General features: G+C 37.7%; 1 protein-coding gene across 1 annotated transcript; it reads right to left on the reverse strand.

The window, feature by feature from the left end:
* Positions 1 to 547: 547 nt before the first annotated feature.
* On the reverse strand, positions 548 to 13,093 carry LOC306858010 (suppressor of cytokine signaling 5-like). The gene is made up of 2 exons (XM_079398347.1): positions 12,739 to 13,093; positions 548 to 2,604 (listed from the first exon to the last, which is right to left on the reverse strand). The coding sequence occupies exon 2, from the start codon at positions 2,583 to 2,585 to the stop codon at positions 999 to 1,001; it is 1,587 nt and encodes a 528-aa protein (XP_079254473.1). The 5' UTR covers positions 2,586 to 2,604; positions 12,739 to 13,093; the 3' UTR covers positions 548 to 998.
* Between the last annotated feature and the right edge of the window lie 11,859 nt (positions 13,094 to 24,952).

A 24,952-nucleotide genomic window follows, 5' to 3' on the forward strand; every position in this document is an offset into this window, starting at 1 on the left:
GTTAAGTTAAAGTGCTCTCAATCAGCACCCAACTTTCAGGGCACTGATAGACCATTCAAAACAATACAAAAAAAGACGATACAGAATTAGTCACCCCACCCCTGTGCAATTAGTGGTTGGAATTAATGATTACAAAACAATGACAGCAAAAAACACAGAGTGTGAGTAACTATGTTTTTTGAAAACCAAGCACTCTCACATCACACCACGTCACGTGCACTTCATCCTTAGCGCTTCCTGGAAGCAGAATGCCACAGAACCCTTCTCTCCACTGCAACGCATTCCCAAAAGCTGTCGGGACACATGGTTTAAGGTAAATCTATCTTTCATGGATTTCTCCGTCTCGTTCTCACGGAGCACGGTGAAAGCCTTTCTGTGTCCTGCTCTAGAATGCCTCCTCCTTTAATGATGGAATGAGCGCAGAATGTTACCATAGGAACCACTGACAGAGCACCATGAAAGCTAAGGATGATGAAAGAAGCTGGGAAAGCAATATTTGAACATCACCCTTCATTTCCCCTCCCCTGAAAATTTGTCAGCAATGTTACTTTGAATAAGCATTAACAATGCAAATTTAATGCAACGGAATTATGGGCAGGTGAACGGTACAACACAAATAAAGTGAAATGGCTATAAACCACATAGTCAAACAGTGAAAGAGTGGAGGGGCATGAAAATATCTGTATCTGCAGATTTCCCCCACAGCCATGGGAATTGAGGGAGAAGGGAAAATTAGACTAAGACCTCTTCTGCTTCTTCCTAGTCCAGAAGCTGTAGTGAAATGTGTACATTAGAGATCCACTGTATATGTAATTTGTTTGTTTGTTAGAGTGATAACAAAAAATGATAGAAGCTTATATAGTGTTCAGTTACAGGTCCCTCCTTTCAACCCCCGAACCCCCACAAAAAAAGAACAACAAAAAAACAAATTCCTCCACCTCTGCAAAGTGCTGAATGGACTACTTCCTGCTGGAGAGCTGAGAAGTATCTGCCCTGCCTCACTTGGCCTTGACTGGCTCCCTCTCAAGCCAGCGTACGCGCACCCTCTGCTTATAGTGATACTCCCTGAGGTAGTCCTGCAGAGCAGGGGGCAGTGGCAGTGCCCCGATGCCATCGTAGGTGATCCCATTGCAAATGGCTGATCGAGCCAGGCTTTGCAGGCCAAATGGGAAGGTCCGGTGCAGAGGCACGGTGAGCAATGGCTCAAAGAACATGCAAGCGCTAGGGTCCTTGTAGTGTTCCAAGAGTGCCGTGACGGTGGCTGCATGGAACACGCAAGGGTCGTGTGCATCAAAGCTGAAGTTGTGATTCCACTGCTCAATGCGTGCGTGCAGCGAACGGCCATAGCGGCGGAAGCTAACGGAAAACAGGTAGTCTTCTTGAGCCGAGTCTCGCAGGAGAAAGGTTCCCTCGGGCCGACCATCCAGCAGCGCTTCAGCCTCATAACGGTCCATGACACCCCAGTAGCAGGGAAGTGCTGTGATCTGTAGCAGATCAGGAACCAAGCAGTGGATGTAGTCAATCTGAGTGTGCACCTTCCAAGGCCCCTGTTGCTTGCTGCTCAGGAGGCCTTCCGCCGAAGCGTGCCGCTGCTTGGGCCTGCGAGCTTGCAAGCAAAGAGTGGTGGTATCGTCATCCTCAGAGTCACAGTTAGCTGCTGTTGCCCCCTGGCTATCACCTAGGGCCTCACTCATTCCAGAGGCCAACTTAGGTCCCAGTTTATAAAGGGAAGCAAGAGGGGCTGTGATGGCTTCCACTGTGTGGATTTGGGCATCTGGAGGTGGGTCAACGCCTTCCTCGATGCTGAGACGTCTTCTCTCTCTCAAGCGCTCTTCCTCATCTTCTGGCGATGCACAGGTAGTACCGCAAGCATCTGAGGATGAATCTACTGATGTCACTGTGACTGGTGCTGTGTGCTGTTTAATGAGGTGCCATTTTCGGGCAAGGTCTGATCCTGGTGCAAAGGGGCATGTCTCCAACATCAGCTCTGTGATTTGTATCTTACGTTTGGGTGGTGGAAGGTGAGTGTTCCGAGAGGATGAGCGCAGTGGGAGGCACAAGCCCACTGTGTCATGGATCTGCTGCCGTAGGGAGCGTGCTGCCCCTGACTCCAGCTCTTCACGGCTGCTACCAGTCCCATGTCTTCGACGAGACCGGCCTGATCGCCGATCTGTCGTCTCCAGAGAACTCTGAGCCTTAGTGGAACATGAGTGTCTCTTCTTTCCATTCCAAGGTGCATGACGTGAGTAAGAGTCTCTGCGGGCTCCCAAGGGAGCAAGAGCATCTTCGGTAACCTGCTCAACTGTGATCTCTAGTATCTGGGGTACATCCACTACACAGTTATGGCCTTGTCGTGTCACACTCCCACCGGTCCTCCATGCCACTAGAGGGAGTGCCGCCACACTGCTAGAGGGACTAGCAGCTTCCAGCGTGCCATCTCCCTGGGCCTTGTCCACACTCTGGCATACCGTGTCTTTTTGCGGTTGAAGCTGTGGTGGCGTTTCAATGCAAGAACCCCCATCTGTGTGGAGCAGAGATTGACATCCCTTCTTAAGGTTGCTCCACACCTTGCCAACCTTCTCCATGAGGTGGGGGCACCTGGATCTGGAACAAAAAGTCAGACTTCTATTAGTACATGATGTCAAATTCCAATCAGATGAAAACCGTCTAGTTATATGAACAAAAAAAGAAGCAGTACAGACACAAGAGTGTGCATGTGGGTTGACTAAGGCCCCATTTATACATTTATTTGAGGTAATCTAATCAAAAATTAATAATTCTAAATATATTGTTTATTCCATGTTCAGAGGAAGTCAGAAACAAATGTGAGCATTTTGCCTATGTAGTACTTGTTAATATATCCAGATGTAACCTGAACAATCGTTAAACTAATTTACACATTTATACTAAAAAACAAAATACAAATTTTGTTGGCAAAGAAATATTTATTAATTTAAATGGGTCCAACATATGAAAGACTTACCAATATATAAAAAAAATTACCACAATAAAACATAATATAAAAAATTATTCTAAAATAATTGCACATAATGGCTATGATAGTGAATTAATGTGAACTCTCACACAGTTACAGATCAAGCATAATTGAACATCAACTAATATAGACATTAAAATACTCAAAAAAACAATAACTATTACAACTGCAAAGGGTTTATATTTTTATGATTTATCAACAGGCAGTGACAATCACTCAATACATGATGCAATCTTAAGTGGCCACAGGAAATGTATGTTAATTCCAGGTGTATACGGCAATCTTTCTTGACTGACCACAGATTGGATCACCCAAGACGGATGTTAATACCAAGTGTAAACAGGCCCTAAGTGATTAAAGTGTTGCCAGGCAGACTCACTGAGACTCAAGGCCAGCGCTAAAAATGAACTCATGGAACTGCTCCCAGTCAACATGCTGCCGTGGGCTGAGTTACAATGCTGGTCTGGGCCTGTCTTTTTCTGACCCGCCACAGCACAGCACTCAGCACCTAATGAACTTAGAGATTTTGCATGTAAATCCTATCTTCCTTAATCGTGTAAAATAACTTTTTAGAGTTAATTAAACTAATTAACACATTTATACTTTGCCAACAAAATTAGTATTTGTTTAAAGAAACATTTAAATGGGTCCAACATATGAAAGACTTACCAATATATATAAAAAAAATTACCACAATAAACAATATAAAAATTATTCTAAAATAACTACACATAATGGCTATGATAGTGAATTAATGTGAACTCTCACACAGTTACAGATCAAGCATAATTGAACATCAACTAATATAGACATTAAAATACTCAAAAAACCAATAAGCATTACAACTGCAAAGTGTTTATATTTTTATGATTTATCAACAGGCAGTGACAATACAGACAGCACAGCACTCAGCAGCTAATTAACTCATTTTGCATGTGCTCTGTGAATCCTATCTTCCTTGATCATTGTATAAAATAACTTTTGATTTGGCTTTAACGTTAATAATCTTGAAAAAGCTCATGCACTCTTCCCAAACATAAGCATGAATTTGTATTTGAGCTAATTAACTGTTCACTGGCAGTTATTCACATGTAATTGTAAAAGCAGCACCATGATAGACCAGACCAGACCAAAAAGTCAGAACAGGCCAAACGCGAGACGCAAAAAATAGAGTAGTGATCGCCTCCAGGTGAAGCATGAGCTCTAGAACTGCATGTGCTCAGAAAAACTAGCTTTTTTATTGAGCACATGTACTCTGGCTATCCCATCCTTTCACAGGATGAACTTTCCACCTCTGAACACATAAAGCAAGCTGTATAAGCCAAGTGCATGTCTTTCTATGGAAAGCCAAGAGAGTTGCAAAAAGTTTAAAGAAATAGTAATAAAACCAATAACATAATATTAAAAACAAAACAGCCCCCACAAAATAACCATCAAAGCATGTCATTGCATTAATTTTCAATAAAAAACCATAACTTTAAATTAATGTAAAATATGTCACAACAAGAGAAGCCTGAATGAGAGAGAAAAAACTGCCATGAATAATTAATGATAGTTAATCAAGTCTTCTGATAAAAAGAACAACAATGTAGGTCATGTGGGAGAAAGAGCTACAGTGCATAATTCGCCTTCTCTCAGATAGTGGAAAGGCAAAGGATGGGTGTCATGTTTTTTAGAGGCTGCTGGGTGTCATGTGTAAATGTCCTACAGATTCCAGCTGGACAAACTTATGACTTCTGATACTGACAGAAAATCAGCTACTGGTTTCAGAATGGATTCTGATATTGATTAGGGGTGGGAAGTGCGGACAATTCTGTAAAATTGTCTAGTTAAAATTACTCTTTGCAGTTTTACAATAATTGAGTCCATCTCATTTGAGTAAGGGTCCAGTTCAAATGCTCCTGAAAATATGGTCTAGGACTCGGACTTGAGACGGACTTCAGTTCGAACCCAGTCTTGTCCAAACTCGTCCAAACCAAACTTGTCCAAAAAATAAATAAAGTATAAACAGCCATAAAAAAACAAGCAGATTCCTCATTCTGTCATATTCCAACTCAATTTTGCATAACCCTAAACTGTTATAGACATGTTGCTTTAATATCATGGTATCAGCTAGTGGTCATCAGGTTAGCGGCCTGTAAATGCAGTAAAAGTAATAAATGTACTTACAGTAGCTAAATGGTGTGGGATCTCATCTTTAATTGAGAATTAAAATTCTTTCAACTGGATGATCTACAAGTTATATTTAAAAAAGGAAATCAAGTCATAACACCCTTGTACCCTCACCTTCATTCATTTTTCTAAATATTGGACATGGTGACATTTTGGCAGAAACTGCTGCTCAGTGTCAGTACGGTACATGAGTGCACATACAGCAAAATCCTATTAACTCTCATAATCTTCCTTCTGTCTTTTCTGCCCATCTTTCCTCTGGTTACCCTGTCTTTGTCGCTTTCAAAGTCAGTCTGAGAGCATAAAGGATTACCATAAATCAAAGTTCAGATCTGGCAGTGCAGCTATGGCGACAATGTGCACAGAGGCCAAGAAGCCTAACCTTTCCCCCCAAACTCAGAAACTTGCTCCACTTCCAGAATGAACTTGCACTACATAACATATGTAAAACTGTCGTGCAGGGTGATCAGAGGAGTTCATGAAAAGGGGTCAAAGAGTTCATTAAGATGTATTCTGTGAAACTTCGAGCTAAATATGAAGCCAAGGGTCATTTGTTTTTTGCCTAGATTCTCAATCAAAAAAGTTGCATACATATTGAAACAAGACTGTTGCGCAAAAAGTGTTGCATGACCAACGTTAGCACTATTGAAATGACTACAACTGTGGTAAATTGATATATTATAACCTAACCTTGGCAACCGTGGTTGGGAGGCACACCAGAGTGAATGTACATTAACTTCCTAGTGCACTCTGGTCACAAAGGCCAAGTCTATCGCCTGAAGTCAACCACTTCCCAACACACACCAACTGTGGAGATCTTCAATATACTGTCTTAGGAAAACCCATGGGCAAAAGACCAGAACTAGAGTACACCCTTCAACCATGCAATGTTCATACCTAAGGGGTTTTCATGTAAAGGAATTGCAAATATGTCTTAGAAGGATGAGTATATATTCTATGCAATGGTAACTGGCAATAACCTATAATACATACATGATGTAATGAATCCGGCTGTTTTGTCGAATACTTCCATCCATACTATTTTCTTATACCGCGCATGTGACACAGGGGAGGCGCATGTTTGGCTGTGGGGCTCCCTTGTGTGGCTAAGAGACAGAACCGCACCCCAAGAGCAAACAAACTAAACTATTTTAAAATATTTGGCTCAAAAAATGGGTTGAGACAGCAAATTGGCAAAGGCAATCCCCCTTCCTCAAGTGGAAATCATACCTAAACAGACACTATAAAATAAATTACCCAAGAATTTGCCATTCAGGATTGAGATGCTGATATACTTGAACCAATATACCTAAATACTTATGTATATAGTTGTATTACAATACTTACATATATATAGTAATATTACAATAAATAAAGAGCAATTGTATAGACCAATTGAGTCTACAGAGGGCCTATGGGCAACATAAAGTGAAAATGCTTCTCATTTAAGTACAAATTTGTTTAATTATTTACAGGATTATCTGCTTAACAGAAATTCTTTAAATCTCTCAGTACGTGGTTTGTACACCTACGTATTACTTCAATGACAGCGGTACTCGAGCTGCATGAACTCCATAAGTCTGTCAAACCTTATGATCATGTTCCTCAGAAAGATCCAAAGAGCATCTTGTGCGTCAGTGGAAGAACATCTGACTGTCTGTACAAAGGAGTTCGCATGATCAGTGTAACAAATTTAATTACTTTATTAGCAACCTGGCAATCCAAAATCTTAAATATTTCACTTAATATGAAAACATTTGCTTTCAGTCCTGAAACTTCTGGATCTCACTTTAAAAAGGAATTTTCTTAGATCTTTTCTTCATAACCATTCATTTCTACCTTTATTTGTAATATATTTTATGTATAATATTCAAAATATTTGAAGTAATGTAGTTATAAAATGTTACAACTTTAGAATTTTTGGATTTAATTAAATACAGATATGTACTTGTATATTGTACATTACTACAAATAAAATACAAGCAAAAAGATTTAACAACAGATTTACTCTAAATTACAGATTCCACTCATACTATAGACATAGAACTAATGATTATATAGATTAGAATACGAATACATGCTAACTATTAATTACATCATAATCATCAAATACTTAAGCCATAACCACCATAAGTTGTTTATTTTCCCGACATTTACATAGTACATTTTCATTTACTATGACTTTTTTTTAGCAAATGCATCAATGAGATGAGATGAGTTTAAATACTAAGAATAGCCTTTTCAAATCCTACATTTACCCCATCAATTCTACTTTTCCAATGGGAAAAGTAGAATTGTGGACGAAAAGTAGAAAAGTGTCTTTTTGAGAAGACACACACACACACGAACACATACATACACATTACATTTATTCATTTAGCTGACGCTTTTATCCAAAGCGACTTACAATTGCTATATATGTCAGAGGTCGCACACCTCTGGAGCAACTAGGGGTTAAGTGTCTTGCTCAGGGACACATTGGTGTCTCACAGTGGATTCGAACCCGGGTCTCTCACACCAAAGGCATGCGTCTTATCCACTGCGCCATCACCACCCCTTTATGCATATACATACATACATGCATGCATACATGCATACATGCATACATACATACATACCAGCAATTTTTGATACTTATGTACTTACCAATTTAAACCCTCATTACTCTGCACTCCATGACTTAAGTTTTTGATTTAACCAGTTAGAGCACATTAATGGATTAGCGGATCTGTTCTTGTGTTCCCCTTGTTCTACCATTGACAAGATGCAACAGAACTGTCTGTGGATGAATCCTGGCACCAGATCACAAAACACTAACCCATTAAATACTATGCTATTCTCTGCTCAGCTTGGGTTTCTGCTACCAAGAACGCTAACAAGCCTTGCCCAGAGCTGCAGCTTCCTGGTAGCGTGGGCCCAGCCCCCTCTGTCCCCCCAGGTCTCGCCCCCCTTCACCTGATACTGCAGCCAAATTCTACACCAGACATCTCTAGTACCCAAGTGTCAGAAGAGGAAGCAGTCCGGAGCAGTCCACCTCGTTCTCATTCTGGACAGACACTCACAAACCTACATTAATTTAAAACAAACATTCACACCAAAATTCAGCTTCTGTTCACGGACAGATCTCGCCTGTAAACTGTACGTGCCTGAGCTCTTTTGATAAAAGTCTGAGCACCACATGAGATTGAGAAAGAGCCTCTATCAACCGCATACACCTTCAGTAACTGCGGAAACTACTGGATGTACAGTATGCCCTTCTCTGACGATAAGAAACTATATTAAATGAAAAACATCTGTATTGCATGAAGTAAAATATGAGTACACTAAGTAGAGTCGTACTGATAGTTGATGATAACATCCATGCCCTGGATAGCAGATAGACAGGGTGGGTTGTACTTCCTTGTACAACAGATAAGACAGACAGAGCTTCAGCAATGGTGCGTTTATTTAGCTGCTCTAAGAAAAAGTGGCATCTCTGTTCAACTCTACACTAGTCCTTTTAAGTAAATGCTAGGAAAAAGCTTAGAACCATAATTAGTGATCACACAATTATAATCCATGTAATATTAAAAAGATTTTTGTTTATATCAAACTTAACAGCATTATGCACACTACTGTTTAAAAGATCGGGGTCCAATTTTTATTTTCATCAATACTTTTGATCACTCGAATGCATCTCTGCAAATAAAAACAGTAGAGACATTCATAATGTCACAAAAGATTTCCATTTAAAATACATGCTGTTATTTTGAGAAAATTGAGAAAAGTCGTTATTTTTGTTTTCTTTGCATACAAAAAGTATTCTCGTCGCTTCATAACATTCAGATTAAACCACTGATGGCAGATGGACTATTTTGATAACGTCTTTCATACTTTTCTGGCCCTTGGCAGTGTTATTTACTTGGCAGTCAATGGGTGTCACAAGCCACCCGGTTTTCACCCAAAATATCTTCAATTGTGTTCCGAAGACGAACAAAGCTTTTAAAATTTTCATTTTGGGGTGGAGTAACCCTTTAAAACATAAAATTATTTCCGCTTTGATTTGAACGAAAACAGTGCATCCATGTGGCGCAGCTGACACAGAAGAGCATACGCAGTTTGCGTCCAGTGGATATTCTCCGAAATGACGCTACAGTGATGCGGAGAAGACGAATTCTTAAATAAATTTTTATTTTGTTTGCGTACAAAAAGCAAAGACGATGAACAAAGCTTTTACGGGTTTGGAAATACATGGGGGTAAGTGATTAATGACAACATTTTCATTTTGGGGTGGAATAACCCTTTAGAACATAAAAAAAATCTTGCAGAACCCAAACCTTTGAACAGCAGATGCTTAAAAATAAATGTTCTTTATTGGCATTGATGGTCCCACGTATACATTTTTACATGGAATCTTTCCATTGCAAAATGGATTCTTCAAAAATGTTTTTTTTTTTTGGATTAATAAAATTTTGTTTTTTTTCACACTAAGAAAAAATTATTCTTTTAAGAACTGTTGACTAATGGTTCTTCTATGGCATCACTGCAAAAATCTCCTTTCGGAAACTTTATTTTTAAGAATGCAATGTAATATAAATTTTTAGACATATGGAACCTCATAATTCCTTTATTAAACAAATCTATAAAAAAAACAATAAATAGCCAATAAACAAACCTATTAGCATTGATATCTGAGACTAATTTGAATCATTCAACCTGGCCACCAAGAAGTTAACACCAGATGTTAACACTTTACAATAAGGTTTCATTTGTAACATTATTAACTACATTAGCTCAGCATTTATTAATCATATGTTAATGTCAACATTTACCAATTTATTTTTAAAAATATGTTAGCAATAGATAATTCACTAAACTTTTTTTTTTTTTAAATTAAACTATAATTAATAAATGCTGTAAAAAACACTGCTCATTGTTATTTCATGTTAGCTAATGAGGTCTTACTGTACAGTATTACTGATGTGCTTAGTGTAGTGAAGCAGCTTTCTAGGAAACGTCTGTTGCAATGTCTAAGCCCTGCTCAAGACTACTAAAATATCTGGACAAGCCTTAACCTCTGCACACGGAAATACGCCAGAAGGAGTTTAGAGCCTCTCACTCTCTGCTAATTGTCTTGCGTGCCAAAAAAAATTATCTGTTATTATCTTATAGCCTGAACTAGCAGGTAATATTTCAAAAGATAATTTGTTTTCAGAACAAACCCACAATCTTTAGCACTGTGGCAGGTCTGCACAAATAGTAAATGTTCCCAGGCATCCTCAAACTCCACAAACCACACTTTTTGGGAACGAGACCTCTGTAACGTTAAAGGCCTTTCCAAACTGAGCGCGAAAAAGCTAAATTAATCTCGAACGCGATGACGCGCTGGAATAAAACAACAGCTTCCCATGGATGCTTCCACATAGACAGCGAACATTCGCGCAACGAAAATGCGAATGTTTTTTTTTCGTCCAGTCCGACGAATCTTTTCAGTTTCGCAAAGCGAAAACACGGGCTGTCCAATAAGATTTGAGCATTACATCACGTGGCAAGAGCAACTGCTGTTAACCAAAAGGTCAACACGGTGGCGCTAAAAGCTCAGAAGACTGTATTGAGCACGAGCGAAGTAGAGGACTTTTTCCTCAAGAGAGAAGAGTGTATGCTGAGTTCTTGTTATTGTTGGCATTTAAGAACAGACTATTCTCACATGTTCTTTATACAGAATAACATTTCTATTAATTATCCACTGAATTATGTGATCTTTATGAGTCAGAGCTTGTTCACCCTAGACCTGTAAATCATATCTCTTGCCCTTCCGTATAAAAAAAAAAAGAAATATTTTTCTACACATGAAAAATGAAAGCAAATAATTTTTTTAAATGAAGTTTTCTGTATATGTTTTTATGCAGCGAACGATGTAAAACACACGAGATACATACGCTACATGAAGAAAAAATGCATTGTTGGTCGGTGCCACCTAGCGTGCAGCCGTGAATTAGCAGAAAGCGAACATTCGTTTCGCGCGGGCGATTCGCCTCGCTTTTTCGCATCGGACTCAGTGTGGAAACACCTTAAAGCTGTGGTGTTAAGGAGGTTTTATGGGCCTACTGAGGTTACACCACTGTTTATCTTAAACAACAATGGGCCACAACCCCCTATTTAGGACATATGGCTAGGCATTAAGCCTATATTGAGTAACATTTCCCACCTGACACCACTTGGATCAATGCACTTTTTGCTAATTCGAACATACGTGATTCAGAAACAAAACAAGGTTCTAGGCAAATTGCCTCTTGGAAGTTACAAAATCATCCCAGATATTTAAAATGTGCACAGTGAATTTCTCTGTTACCTAACATTTGACATTTCATAACATATGAGTTTCAATTAACGGATTCAGTATGGGTTTTGTTTCTCCGCAGACACTGTAGTGACCTGCAGCTGTCACATATCTGTCTCAAAAACAAATACTAGAGGTGATTGTCTTATTTATGGCTTCTTTCAAATTTAATTTCACAAGTTTATTTCACACATATTGGTCCAAATTGTTCAAATTCAGAATTAACCGATTTAATTATAGTATCTAACATAAATTTAAAAACATTTACATGGTAAAAATAAATATATGCGCATAAAAAATTAAAGTTGCACCTATGACAGCAAAATATTCCCATTACACTGATTCTTGAGAAGTGGGACAAAACAGGGTGCAAAATTGAAAAAATAAAACCTTGTAATCTGACAAATGAACCTACATTTATGTATCTTATATGTACTAAGCTATGCTTTGATACAACCTCACCACTTTTCTCTTATTTTATCAAAATGTGCTTTTTACTTTGGACTGAGTAATATCATTTCAACTTTATCTTTAACAGCAATCAAGATGTTTTTAACATTTCATTTGTTTAAAGTTAATTTATGATACTGATTATATAAAAATGTATGCGCTTAGCTTACAATTCATATTTTTAATAATCTATTCTGGTGTGCAATTTTTAATATATGAAAAATGTGAAATTCAAGAAATGTGTCAAATATGTGTATATATATCTTAAAGATGAAAAGGTTTTTCTTCTTAACAGTAATTTATACCACAGAACTGAATTCAGGTTGGATTTACTCAATGGCCAAGCATTTCATGTGTATACGCCTAATAGACCTCTGATAAATAAATGAGCTTTTTTGCCATGTGCCTGAATTTGTCAATTAAAAAAAATGAATACCATTATTTATTTACTAACATGACGTAAACTTTAGTGTTAAATGGACTAGTGTAGGCCTTTGCATTAATAGTGCAAGCAAGTATCAATCAAGGCATGGAAATAACAGTATTTTTATGGATATCACCACACATTACTTGCTATTAGAACCACTGAATTGCATAAATTATATGTGGCTCATCAATCTAAGTCTGTGCTGAATAACTCAATGTATGTCATTTTAAGTGTCTCTATACATTTCTCTTGGTTGCTCTATTTGAACCGGCTTCGGACAATCAGAAAGAAAAAAACGAGTTAAAAGACATCAAACATTCGCCATAACATGAAATAATCGATGCGCATTCACAACACACGGAGAGATAAACTCACCAATCCTTCTGTCGTGCTCTTTTATTGCTTTTTCGGGTGTCTTCTTTTGTTTGCGAAAAAAATGCTATCAAGAATAATCGGGTACATTTTACCGAGGCTAGAGACGGTGGTGGATAAAACACACGGACGGGATACGATTGGGACCATAACTGCGATAACCGAAAAGCAAACTGCACGTCAATGTGTCGATGAACTCGTATTTTACATTTTGTATTTACATGGCCTACGATCCCCTCATCCCGTTGGCATTTCTTTCCCTGACGGCCGATATGGTCGCCAAGTGCAGCAGAGAAGAGAGTCAGGAGAGGTGGTGGCAAAGCTGCTGTTGACTGACATCAAGGGACTCCAATTGCACGAAGTTCTGTGTTCCGGCGGATACGGATGGGGAAAGACTTTGGAAGATAGCGTCACTTCCTGGAATAATAGATACATTACAGTTAGAAACAAATCATTGTATGACAAGGACTGGATGGAGAAAGGTAACGTTATTTGGTCAGTGTCCCATTTAATGGATAATAGTGGTATTATGTCATACGAGAATTTCTGTGTGAAATATTTAAGTTGCAATCGGGCTAAATTTGAAACTATTGTTAAAGCTATCCCTAATTCTATTATTTGTCTAATCAAAGAAACTCTTTTTTTATTCTAACCCCATGACCTTATGTTTACCTCCACTGTTAATTGAAGGTTGTGAATTCAGAGAAGGTCAACTTTCAAACGAAAGTATTAGAAATATGTTTAACAACATTTCTTATCCTATGGTAGTTTATAGAAATTCAATTTCACATAATTTCCAAAAAGATGACATTCATACTCTTAGAACTAAATATATAAAATTTCCTTTATCTCCTAAAATTAAAGAAATTCATTTTAAAATTTTAAATGGGATTTATCCATCCAGTGAGTACTTGAGGCTTAGATTTGGATTTGACTCTAATAAATGTATTTTCTGTGATGACATTGAAACTACGGATCATCTGTTTTTTCATTGTATGTATGTGGATGCTTTATGGTCTGATATTCATTACTGGCTTTATCCAAAGGTGTCTCACCTTGACAGCTTCACCCTAAAGGACATTATCTATGGACGTGAAATGAACAATAGCAAAGATGATTTTCTGGTTAATAGCATCCTTATGATGGGAAAGTTTTATGTACACAAATCTAAATACTTGAAAGTAAAACCAACCTTTTGTGCATTTCATAATGAGTTTGTTTTGTATACAAAAGCCCTTAAGGTGATGAAGGGGAAGAATGCCATAAATCTGTTTTCTATTATTATAGAATATGATTTACAAGAAAAACCCTAGCCGTTTTTTTTTTTTTGTCTCTCTCTGTTCTCTCTTTCTGCTGTATTTGTATGCGCCTGTTTTGTATATTGTAATGTGAAGATGTTTGTCATTGCCAAGTTGTTTGTACATTTAAGGATTGTTCATTAAAAAAAAAAAGAAAAAAAGCGTCACTTCCCGGCTCGCATTCCAGCTAGTGATGGGATGTCTGAATCAATTCCGTGAGTCGTTTGAACAGTTGGTTTCACAGAATCGGTTCAATGATTCAGACGTTCTTTTACGTGATTCCTGAAACTCTCGGAACAATAAAGCCAAATATAGGCACATTTTGCAGTTTAATTGTGTTTTTGTTAATAAATAACTGCAGAAGGAAACAATAAATAATGGCAGTTCGCTTACTTATTGTAATAACATATCTCAGTTAGTTCAGTGTCTTTTTAAATTAGCCTATTTGTAGCATTTTCGAATTAAAATAATTTACTTTTCGCCTCATTAAATTCTCAGTTCACTTTGAAAATTGGAATTATCTTATCTGTCTGATTATCTTCTCCTTTCGGTTTACTACCACGAGCAATTTTCTCCTGGATAAACGAATCGTTAAGGCGAGGTTTATGAACCGGTTCAGCTGCATAAAAAGAGATCCGATTCAAAAGAACGCCTCGTTCACAATTCGGGCTTCATAAATCCAACCCCAGATATTAGTGATGGACGACAGCCTCAGGACTCAAGTGACAATATATAAACACTAATTAAATTAAGACGTTAAGTTTCTGTGCTGACAACATAAATGCAAACTCGCGCGAACGGATCGTAACTTGCATAACGTGTTTTGATCTGTATGTAGTCAGTGCAATGTAGGGCGATTATGTAACTAGAAACACGAGCAACCACAGTGAGACCATACTGTATGCCAGGGGTCGGCAAGTAAGTTTGGCATCGGGACAAAAAACAAAAATTCGCCACTAGATGGCGGGCCAGAACATAGTCAAAAGATAATTTAAAGGTGCTTTATGTAGGATTTTGACTCTACTAAAGCATACAAATACCATAATATGTTTGCAGATATTTAAGAAACATGCTAAGTTAATACTTGTTTATCTGAAAAGCAATGCTACAGTCAGTTATTCTCCTTTGAAAATGTGCATTCCGGCCTGGAATGTCTGGCCGTATCCGAAATCGCCCCCTATACCCTCATTCACTATCCCTACGTTAGTCCACTCATACAGTTCACTTGAAGGAGTGAATGAACACGAGTGAGTGAATTCAGACACTGACCCCGCCCACATCCAAGCGTGACGTCACAAGCCACGCCTGTGTCCAAATACGTCACATTCTTATTATTTTGAAACAGGAAAAAGCATCGATAAACTAATAACTGTATTCCTAATTGCACTCACCCCTGGCATTGATTATTTTATTTTTTTTGTATGTTCCTTATGTAACGAGATAGATGTTATATAAATATCAGTTCTTAGGTTCTTTAAGTAAATCCTGCGTTAATGAGATCGCAGTTCCTATTGGTTGCGCCGGTGGCGCTATGGCCCAGTGAGTTCTAACAGTCTGCAGCAGAGCTATGGAGAACTGCTGTGGGTGAGTCATTTTTGTTGTAGCTCCACGCTAAAAGTAAAAATATTGTTTCATGTGAAATGTTATACACTGGTCGAAAAGTATTGAACATCATAGACATTGATTGATGTGTGGAATGTGTTTTCTTTTGTATACATGTTATTTTGATACTTTTATTTCCCTTTGGGTGTACTCTTTTCCATGTGCGCCATTTTGCCATGTGCTAATGAAATGAAACGTATTCTGAATAGGTGGAACTATAACTTGACTGAACTTTCCATTTGTCTCCTACTGCTCTGTGTGCAGGTAATTATTTCTTTATCACATAGTGTTTACAAATTTACTCTGTTTATGCAGTTGTGCATTTTCTGTATTTTTAAGTAAATGTTTTGTACTAATTGTATTTTGTGAAGCACTTAATTCATGGTTTTACTAAGAAATTTTGTATTTCATTAATTTCTCGTACATACAGAGTTCCATAAAATGGATGATGTAAGCTGTGTAATTTATGTACCTCATATTATCCATTACTTTATATTTAGTTTTACTATTCATGTTATTCATGTTTGATTTAAAATGTCTTATACGATCACAAAGCAATAAGTTTAATAAGGAAAAGACAACATTGAATTGTTTAGAAAAAAGGAACATCTGTTTGATTGTCATGGAGAAATTGACATTTCAGATTCCTGTATTATTTTTGTCTGTTTTGTTTAGAACACCATACTGTTATATTAAGGGCAGCAGAGCTATGGAGAACTGCTGTGGGTGGAACTATAACTTGACTGAACTTTCCATTTGTCTCCTACTGCTCTGTGTGCAGGCATCAAATAAATTCTATCATCATCCATGTCCAGTGTGTGAGTGCTGATGAAGGGTGAGACAAACCGGGTCAGATAAAGACAGGAAAGGTCACACTTATGGCATTCAATAAAAAAAAGCGTCGATAAGAAGAAATCTAATTGTTTGCAAACCGCTAAAAATAAGAAGTTTGCTGTATTGGTAAGTAAAAAAAACAAAAACATCTTTGGTGTTTAAGAAGATTTAAAGCGTTGACAGCTTGGATGTGTGCGTCGTTTGTGTGCATGTGTAAACAACAGTTCATGTGTTTTGAACTGTACACAGGCACGTTATTACTTAGATATCAGTAACATATAAATATGTATGCATGTTTGTGTTATCCAGCAAGTGAAATGATGTGGTTCCTCAACCAAGATACTGTGCAAGGGTTCTGTGATCAGTGTCATTAAAAATATAATGTGTGTGGAGAGAGGTAAATACATGTGAGAGGGATAGAGTGTGTATATGAGTAGGTAAGAGTGTTATAGCTATTATATAAAAAAAAGGGGTTATAAAAAAAATTGCACATTCAGATAAGAGTTAATTTTATGTCATAAAAAATCAGCGCACTTTATATTTATTAGTGCACTGATTCTTACAACATAGAATGAATGTTGACTGAATGTGCAATTTTTTTATAACACCCATCTCACCGACACATATGTACTTGTCGTGACGTATTGTCAAGTATGGTGACCCATACTCGAAATCGGTGCTCTGCCTTCAACCCATCCAAGTGCACACACACAGCAGTGAGTAGTGAACAAATCCACATACACACACACACACCGTGAACACACACCCGGAGCAGTGGGCAGCCATGCTGCGGCGCCCGGGGAGCAGTTGGGGGTTCGGTGCCTTGCTCAAGGGCACCTCAGTCGTGGTATTGAGGGTGGAGAGAGCGCTGGACGTTCCCTCCCCCCACCTACAATTCCTGCCGGCCGGGGGCTCGAACTCGCAACCTTTCGATTACGAGTCCGACTCTCTAACCATTAGGCCACGACTTCCCCGCACTTACCCCCCACAAACACACAAAAACACTCACTCACATACATATGATATTTTTTATGATATACACTGATCACAGTACCCTTGCAAAGTAACTTGGTTGAGCAACCACATCACTTCACTATGAATTGCTGGATAACTCTGTGTCTGTGACAAATTATCTTTGCTTTGTATTATTCTATATTAATGGAAAGCTCACATAATGATTGTCAATCTTTGTTTGTCATGTTTTACAGCATTCTACGCATTTTTGGTCCAAGCCTGATGCAGAGCAGTTCTGCTGGGATGAGGGGTGCCTGCTGCTGTTTCAACAGTAAAGAAAGGTATGGAGGAATGAGAGCATTTCTCTAGATACTGTAGTGATTGATGTTTGTGGTTTAAAATCATAACTATTCTTGTATGCAAAATGATGAGGTAAATACTATTTAGTTGACCAAAACACCCGTATTCTGTATTTTTAACAGGAGTGCCAAGAGGACATAAAGTGGAAGTTTGTAAGAGACATTGTCCCAGTGTTGTGCTGGATACAGAGTCACCGTGAGTTATTCTGTGGGGAGGTGAAAGGGCCTGCCTTACTCCAGATGGACAGTAAAAATCAAAGACTACCTGGGGTCAAATCGGATGAAGCAAGAGATGTCTTTTTATTCATCTCTCAGGACCTGAAGTGTGACATTCACATTGAGTCCATTGTGAAAAAGGCCCAGCAGAGGTTGTACTTTCTTCGCCAGCTGAGGAAGTTCAACCTGCCACAGGAGCTGCTGAAACAGTTCTACTCCGCCATCATTGAATCCGTCCTCTGCACTTCAATAACTGTCTGGTTCAGCTCAGCTACCAAATCTGACCTCAGAAGACCACAGAGAGTAGTCCGGACTGCTGAGCGAATCATTGGTACAACCCTCCCCACTCTCCAAGATCTGTACTTATCCAGAGTGAGCAAAAGGGCTGATAAAATCACTCTAGACCCCTCACATCCAGCACACTCTCTCTTTGAACTGTTACCGTCTGGTCGACGCTACAGAGCTCTGAGCACCAGAACGACCAGACACAGACGCAGTTTCTTCCCTCAGGCCATATCTCCCTCACAAACAGTTAAATGTTCTCCGCACTGTGCTATAAAACATGTGCAATACCAAACTATCCATACTTATATTTATTATACATATGTTTTTGATTTAATATATCATACATCTATCCACATTCCCTTGCATAATTTGTATATAGCACATCTGTACAATACAATATTCTGATTGTTTGAGTATCCAGAGGAGCTGGACACATTCATATCAAATTTTCTTGCTGAACAAGGCTTGAAAGTCCATGCCATGTTTCTGTGAATAATCTAACAAGGCAAGGAATATCTCTATGTAGCTTATGTATGTATGTGTACTGCATTTCAAGAACCGTTTATCTGATCATTCAGCTGTTCATTTATAATAGTTGGAACTTATCTCTTATAGAACATATTTTTTGTAAAATTTTTAATTTAATTATTTTTATAAAATAATAAATATAAAAATACCTAATGAAGCAAGGCATGTCTGTTTATTCATCTTTAAATATGTGGAGGACCTGGACACACTTCATATGAAGTTTTATTGATGAACAAGGCCTGAATATCAACGCCATGTTACTTGTTATAATCCATCAAAGCAAGCAATCTCTATTTAGCATATGTGTGTGCAGACTACTGCATGTGGAGAACTGTCAATCCTATCATTCAAATGTTAACAATTGATGATGAGTGGAACAACACATCTTTAGAAAATTAAATAATTATAAATTATAACAATGTGTTGTGACTTTTATAATAACAGCTTCAGAAAATTAAATAATTATAAATTATAACAATGTGTTGTGACTTTAACAATAACAAAATCTAATTGAACCCTTTAAATTTGATACATCTAAAAGGTGTCTTAGGTAGTTTAAAATCAATAGTAATAAATGAGAATTTCTCTCATTACAATAAGGTTGAATAAGGTAAGGTGTAGAGTGTTTTTTTTTATTACAATTAGCCTAATTTAATCAACTAATGCAAGTGTTTTACAAGCTGTTGTGATGAGAAATCAGCTCTGTACATTAGACATATTAAATATATTAGATTTAAGTTGTGCCATTTTAGCCTAGACATCCTTTAAAGAAATTAGAAAACGTGTATTAGTAAAACGAAAGGCAACATATATGTGCGTCAAGTCTGAGGAGGGGCCGGGTGAAAAAAAAACATCTCCAATGTTTTGAATTTGGACTGCAATACCTAGTTCAATCCTACATACAGCACCTTTAAGAAAATAATTGATAAAAAATGCAACTAGAATTGCCTGACAGACTGTTACAGTGTCTTTTGTAAGTGGTAACGTTAGTGAGCTGTGTTTAAATCCTTTAATAGGCCTGGCCAGTCATTATCAAGAAGCCACATTTGTGGTGCGGTGTCCAGCAGAGTATAGAGTGGAGCAGCAACAATTTCCCCTCCGCGCTCCAAGCATTTAAAGGAACACTCCACTTTTTTGGGGAAATAGTCTCATTTTACAACTCCCCAAGAGTTAAACAGTTGAGTTTTACCGTTGTAACTTGAATCCATTCAGCCGATCTCCGGGTCTGGCGGTAGCACTTTTATCTTAGCTTAGCATAAATCATTGAACCAGATTAGACCATTAGCATTTGGTCATCAAAAATGACCAAAGAGTTTCGATAATTTTCCTATTTAAAACTTGGCACTTCTGTAGTTACATCGTGTACTAAGACCGACGGAAAATGAAAAGTTGCAATTTTCTAGGCTGATATGGCTAGGAACTATACTCTCATTCCGGCGTAATAATCAAGGAACTTTGCTGCCGTACCATGGGTGCAGCAGGCGCAATGATATTACGCAGCGCCTGAAAGTAGTCCCCAGCTATATCATAGGCTACTGAGCTGGGGACTACTTTCAGGCGCTGCGTAATATCATTGCGCCTGCTGCACCCATGGTACGGCAGCAAAGTTCCTTGATTATTACGCCCAACACTGAAAGCTAATAACATGGTTGTCAGCTGTAAAAGGTGTAATTGCTGCTTTTTGCAGTGCAAATTTTGTTTGTGATGAAAATAGTAAGTTTTCGTCAGTTATTTTACCTACGGATCGATGCATTTCTTACAGATTTCTGCTCATTCGAAATCAGATACAGGTGAAATAGCACTGAAAGATTATAATTGTATTGATTGAACGATTGCGTGTGAATACGTGTTGTAGTAGCTACTTGTTTAAATCATGCTTTCAACTGAAAATGTTCAGTATCTAAAAGGAACAAACTAATTCCTTGAGAACTATCAGCCTTCACATTCTTTCTGATTTGAGCGATCCTTCTCTATCAAGCTAGCTAAATATGTTTAACGTGAATTCTTGCTGAATATGCAGATATATTACGGGCCGTTGGCATGAATTGTGCTGGTGATGGAGCAGCAGTGGAGTGAAAACCACAACGCTCCCACTCCTCCCTCCATTCAAAATCAGACCGCTTCACTCCGCGCATGTTCTCTGTGAAAAACTGTTGCTGTCATGACAAATCTATTTCAGAACCATCAATTACCAAAATAATCTGGCTGCAGGCGCGGGCCAGATATTATTTTTTTCTTTTGAGGTTGCACGTCGAGAAATGTCTGTCAAACACTTCATTTATTGGATTTTGTTCAATTGTGTTATGATATCCAATGTGTCATAACGGATATGTGAGTGTAATGAAAAATCTTTAAAAAACGCCCTGACATTATATTTAGCTATAGTAAATAAAAAGTGAAATACATACAAACGAGTTTCAAATAGTTTCTAAGAAAAGGAGACAGTGTTGACTAGCATGTGAGTGAGTCTTCCTTTATTCAGTGTCCCCTTCATGCAACCTAGTCAGGTGACATGGGTGCATGTGGTGTGACAAAGGCTGGCTGTCCTTTAAAATACCCCTGTAAGCCACAGTGTCAACTACTGACCTTTACAATCAGTGAAGCTCATGTGTGCTTAGACTCTAACAACATATGTTTTTCATCTCCTTACAGTAGCTACTCCGATACTTTGATATTCATTGGGCTCTCTGTGGATTACTTAATCATGCGACTTTAGAGAGTCAGCAAAATTCACATGAGCAAGATTAGGCAAAAATGTGTCCAACCTTATTAACTGCAGGAAGAATACTAATTTGTTTCTTGATATTTGGAGACATTTGGATAGAACTGACAAAATATCCTTTAACGTTTGCACTTAGCGTTATTGTTAAATGGATATATATAGAAAAATGCTTTTAAATTTCATGCAATAGTTTTAGGTCATTTGCTATGTCAACCCCCATCTCCCATTCCTCCCAATTGTTTCAATGAATCTTTATGGAATAATTAAAAGTGATATACTGCCCTCTACTGATTTAATCTGCTTTAAACATAAAAATTGCCCTTTTCAACCACAACGCAAATGTGATTGATTTATTTGTACACTGCGTTTGTTATGTTGGTACTTTTTAGTGTGAGATTAATGATTGGTGTTCTTTTTCTTCGTTTTTATCTGATTTGTTGCACTGCAAACTGTTCATTTTTAGTGATTACACAAGTCTTTCAAATCTAAGACTTTTAAAACTTACAGAAAGTGAGTTGTTTCAAAAGGATTTTCTAAGGATATTTAGATCATTGATTGGTCTATTTGGTATGCTTTAAGAATTCATGTGAATGAACTAAGAAATCACAAGATCTTTGGCTGAATTCCACGGAATTAAGGCGTGATACTAAAATGGAAGGCAGCATTAAATTAAGCAAATATAGTAAAAGTGTTTCATAACAATATTTTCAATAGTAATAACATGCCAAGAAGGAACAGAGTTCATGTTTTACAGATTGTGTATGTTGGCATGAAAAAAGACTTACTAACAGACTTACCTTTGTGTCATTCAGAACCCGAATGGCTTTCATTCAAATTGTGAAAAAATATGCATCTACTGTTCTTTTCTATACAGTTACATTGAATGAAGCCTGGAGCTTACAAGCATAAAAACATCCAAACTGTAGTCAAGCAACTTGTGTGCAATATTCACAGATATCTCAAACCATATGCAAAAGCTTTGTGAAGGGAAAAGTCTGACATCACTAAAGTTATTCACTAATCTTAAGGCGCTTTGGATAAAAGTGTCTGCTAAACCTCCCCGCAAATCTTCCTGAAAAATTATGCGCAAGTGCACCTAGGGCAAAAGCTGCTTTAAACGCAAAGGATGGTCACACCGAATGTTGATTTAAATAGTCAATAGAAGTTAATTGATAAAAAAATCTATGACATTTTTTTGACAGCATCCTCATTTTACAGCATTTTTACACAAGTGCCTAAAACTTTTAATAAGACTTGTATAGCTTTGCAGGGAGGTTTCTTGAAGCATCTTGGAGACGTTGCCACAGTTCTTCTGGATTTAGTCTGTCTCAGTTTGTTCTGTTTCTTCACGTCATTCCAGACAGACTGGATGATGATTAGATCAGATCTCTGTGTGGAGACTGGCTGTTGTCAGACTCCTTGTGCAAACAAAAATCTCTCTGGATTATTACAATTAATGGCAAATTGCAATTATATGAATGTTTGGACATGCAAACTGATATTTCCTACAGCAAAAGACACACTCTAAAAAATGCTAGGCTAAATACAACCCAGCGCTGGGTAAAATTTGGACAGACCCAGCGATTGGGTTGTTTTGACCCAGCAGTTGGGTTACTACCCAGAAGGTTGGGTTAAACGCTTAACCCAACTGTTGGTTGAAAACAAGCCAATCGCTGGGTTTGTCCACATTTAACCCAGCATTAAATAACTAAACCAATTGTATTAGCTGGTGAAAATACAAGTGTTCTAATAATTTTGGCCATCCCTGTATTTAAAAATGGAATTTATTCCTGTGAGGGCCAAACTGAAGTTTCAGCATCATTACGTCACTTGATCCTTCAGAAATCAGTCCAATATGCTGATTTGGTGGTCAAATAACATTTGTTATTATCAATGTTGAAAACAGTTGTGCTGCTTAATATTTTTTTGAGGAAACAGTGATACATTTTTGGGGGATTCTTTGATGGATAGAAAGTTAAAACAAACAACATTTATTTGATGTACAAATGTTTGTAACAATGTAAAAAACTTTACTGTCACTTTTGCATCCTTGCTGAATAAAAGGAAATAAGTTCTTACTGGCTTCAATCTAACCTTAAACTTTTCTAGTGACCATGATATTCTATAAAAAATGCCCTTTAAATTCAACAGAAGAAATAGTCATACAGGCTTGAACGTAAATAACATGATTTCAGTTTTTGATGAACTTTTTGATAAATCTGATCAAATTCTCCTCAATTTAATTCTTGACTTGTATCACCACGTGCTGAATGTGGCTGCCGCTGTATACAATACATGTTCTTGTGAAGAGAAGCTTCTGTTTCAGAACATGTGGTTTCTCATATGGCCTGTATCTCAAGCATGATCGACACAGCTTTCGTTCCTCACGTCATCAGCAAATACAAAAGTCCTGTGCGTGAAGAACTTCTCCACAAAGATTTGCACAGACATCTTTTCCTATTTTAACATCTCCTTTATGGCCTTACATGTGTCTGTAAATTGCAATTTATTTGTACATCACAGACATGTTTCGTAGACACATTCTTCTCAATAAAAATTACATATCCAGGGATTGGCAACGTCGGTCCTGGAGTGCCGATGTCCTGCAGAGTTTAGTTCTAACCCTGAGAAAAAGAAAAAAAAAAACCTCACTTGCCTGTAGCCCTGTAACAGCACATAAATAATTCTAAAAATAACATAGGTTTCCACTGTTTTTTTATTTTGATTTTTTTTAGCTCTTGTATACACTAAAGAGCTTAAAGTGCCCTATTATGGATTTTTGAAAATGACCTTACATGCAGTGTGTAACACAGCTCTAAGTGAATGAAAACATCCTGCAAAGTTTTAAATCTGAAAGCACACCGTGTATAAAGTTATTGTCTCTCAAAAGAAAGACTCGACTCTGAATCATTGAAATGAGTCGTTTTTACAACAAAAACGAATCCCAAGCCGTTTCATGTTGACGTCAACAGAAAACATTGGCATATTGCTGCCCACTTGTTGGTCATTTTGCGTTGGTCTGAATGAAAATGAAAATTCATTCTTTGCCACTAGATGCAGCTTTTGGAGTGAAAAAATAGCTTGTTCTCCGGTAACGCTGTACACAAAGCAGCACTGCGCTCTAAAACTCTGCTTTATCAGGCATGATGAAATTAAAATGATACCAATCGGACCAATCACCGCAGATTAGTGTCATGTAAAGGAGGGGTTTGGAAAAATGAATCATTGAGCAAATATTTTGGAAGTCGTTGAGCAAGGTAAAAATAAATGCATATTATGAGAAAATGAAAGTGTTTTTTGACCTTGCATGCATGTCAACCTGTTGTTGGGACCAAAATCAAAATATGAACCTTTCATAACCCATAGGGGCACTTTAATATATGATGATCAAAATTTTAGTTTGGACAATTATCTTTTGC

This window comes from Barbus barbus (genome assembly GCF_936440315.1).
Source record: "Barbus barbus genome assembly, chromosome: 38".
Lineage (NCBI taxonomy): Eukaryota > Metazoa > Chordata > Actinopteri > Cypriniformes > Cyprinidae > Barbus > Barbus barbus.

Bases quoted from the DNA above. Each gene is read 5' to 3' on its own strand.
- LOC306858010 (XM_079398347.1), bottom strand. From the start codon at position 2,585: ATGGAGAAGGTTGGCAAGGTGTGGAGCAACCTTAAGAAGGGATGTCAA.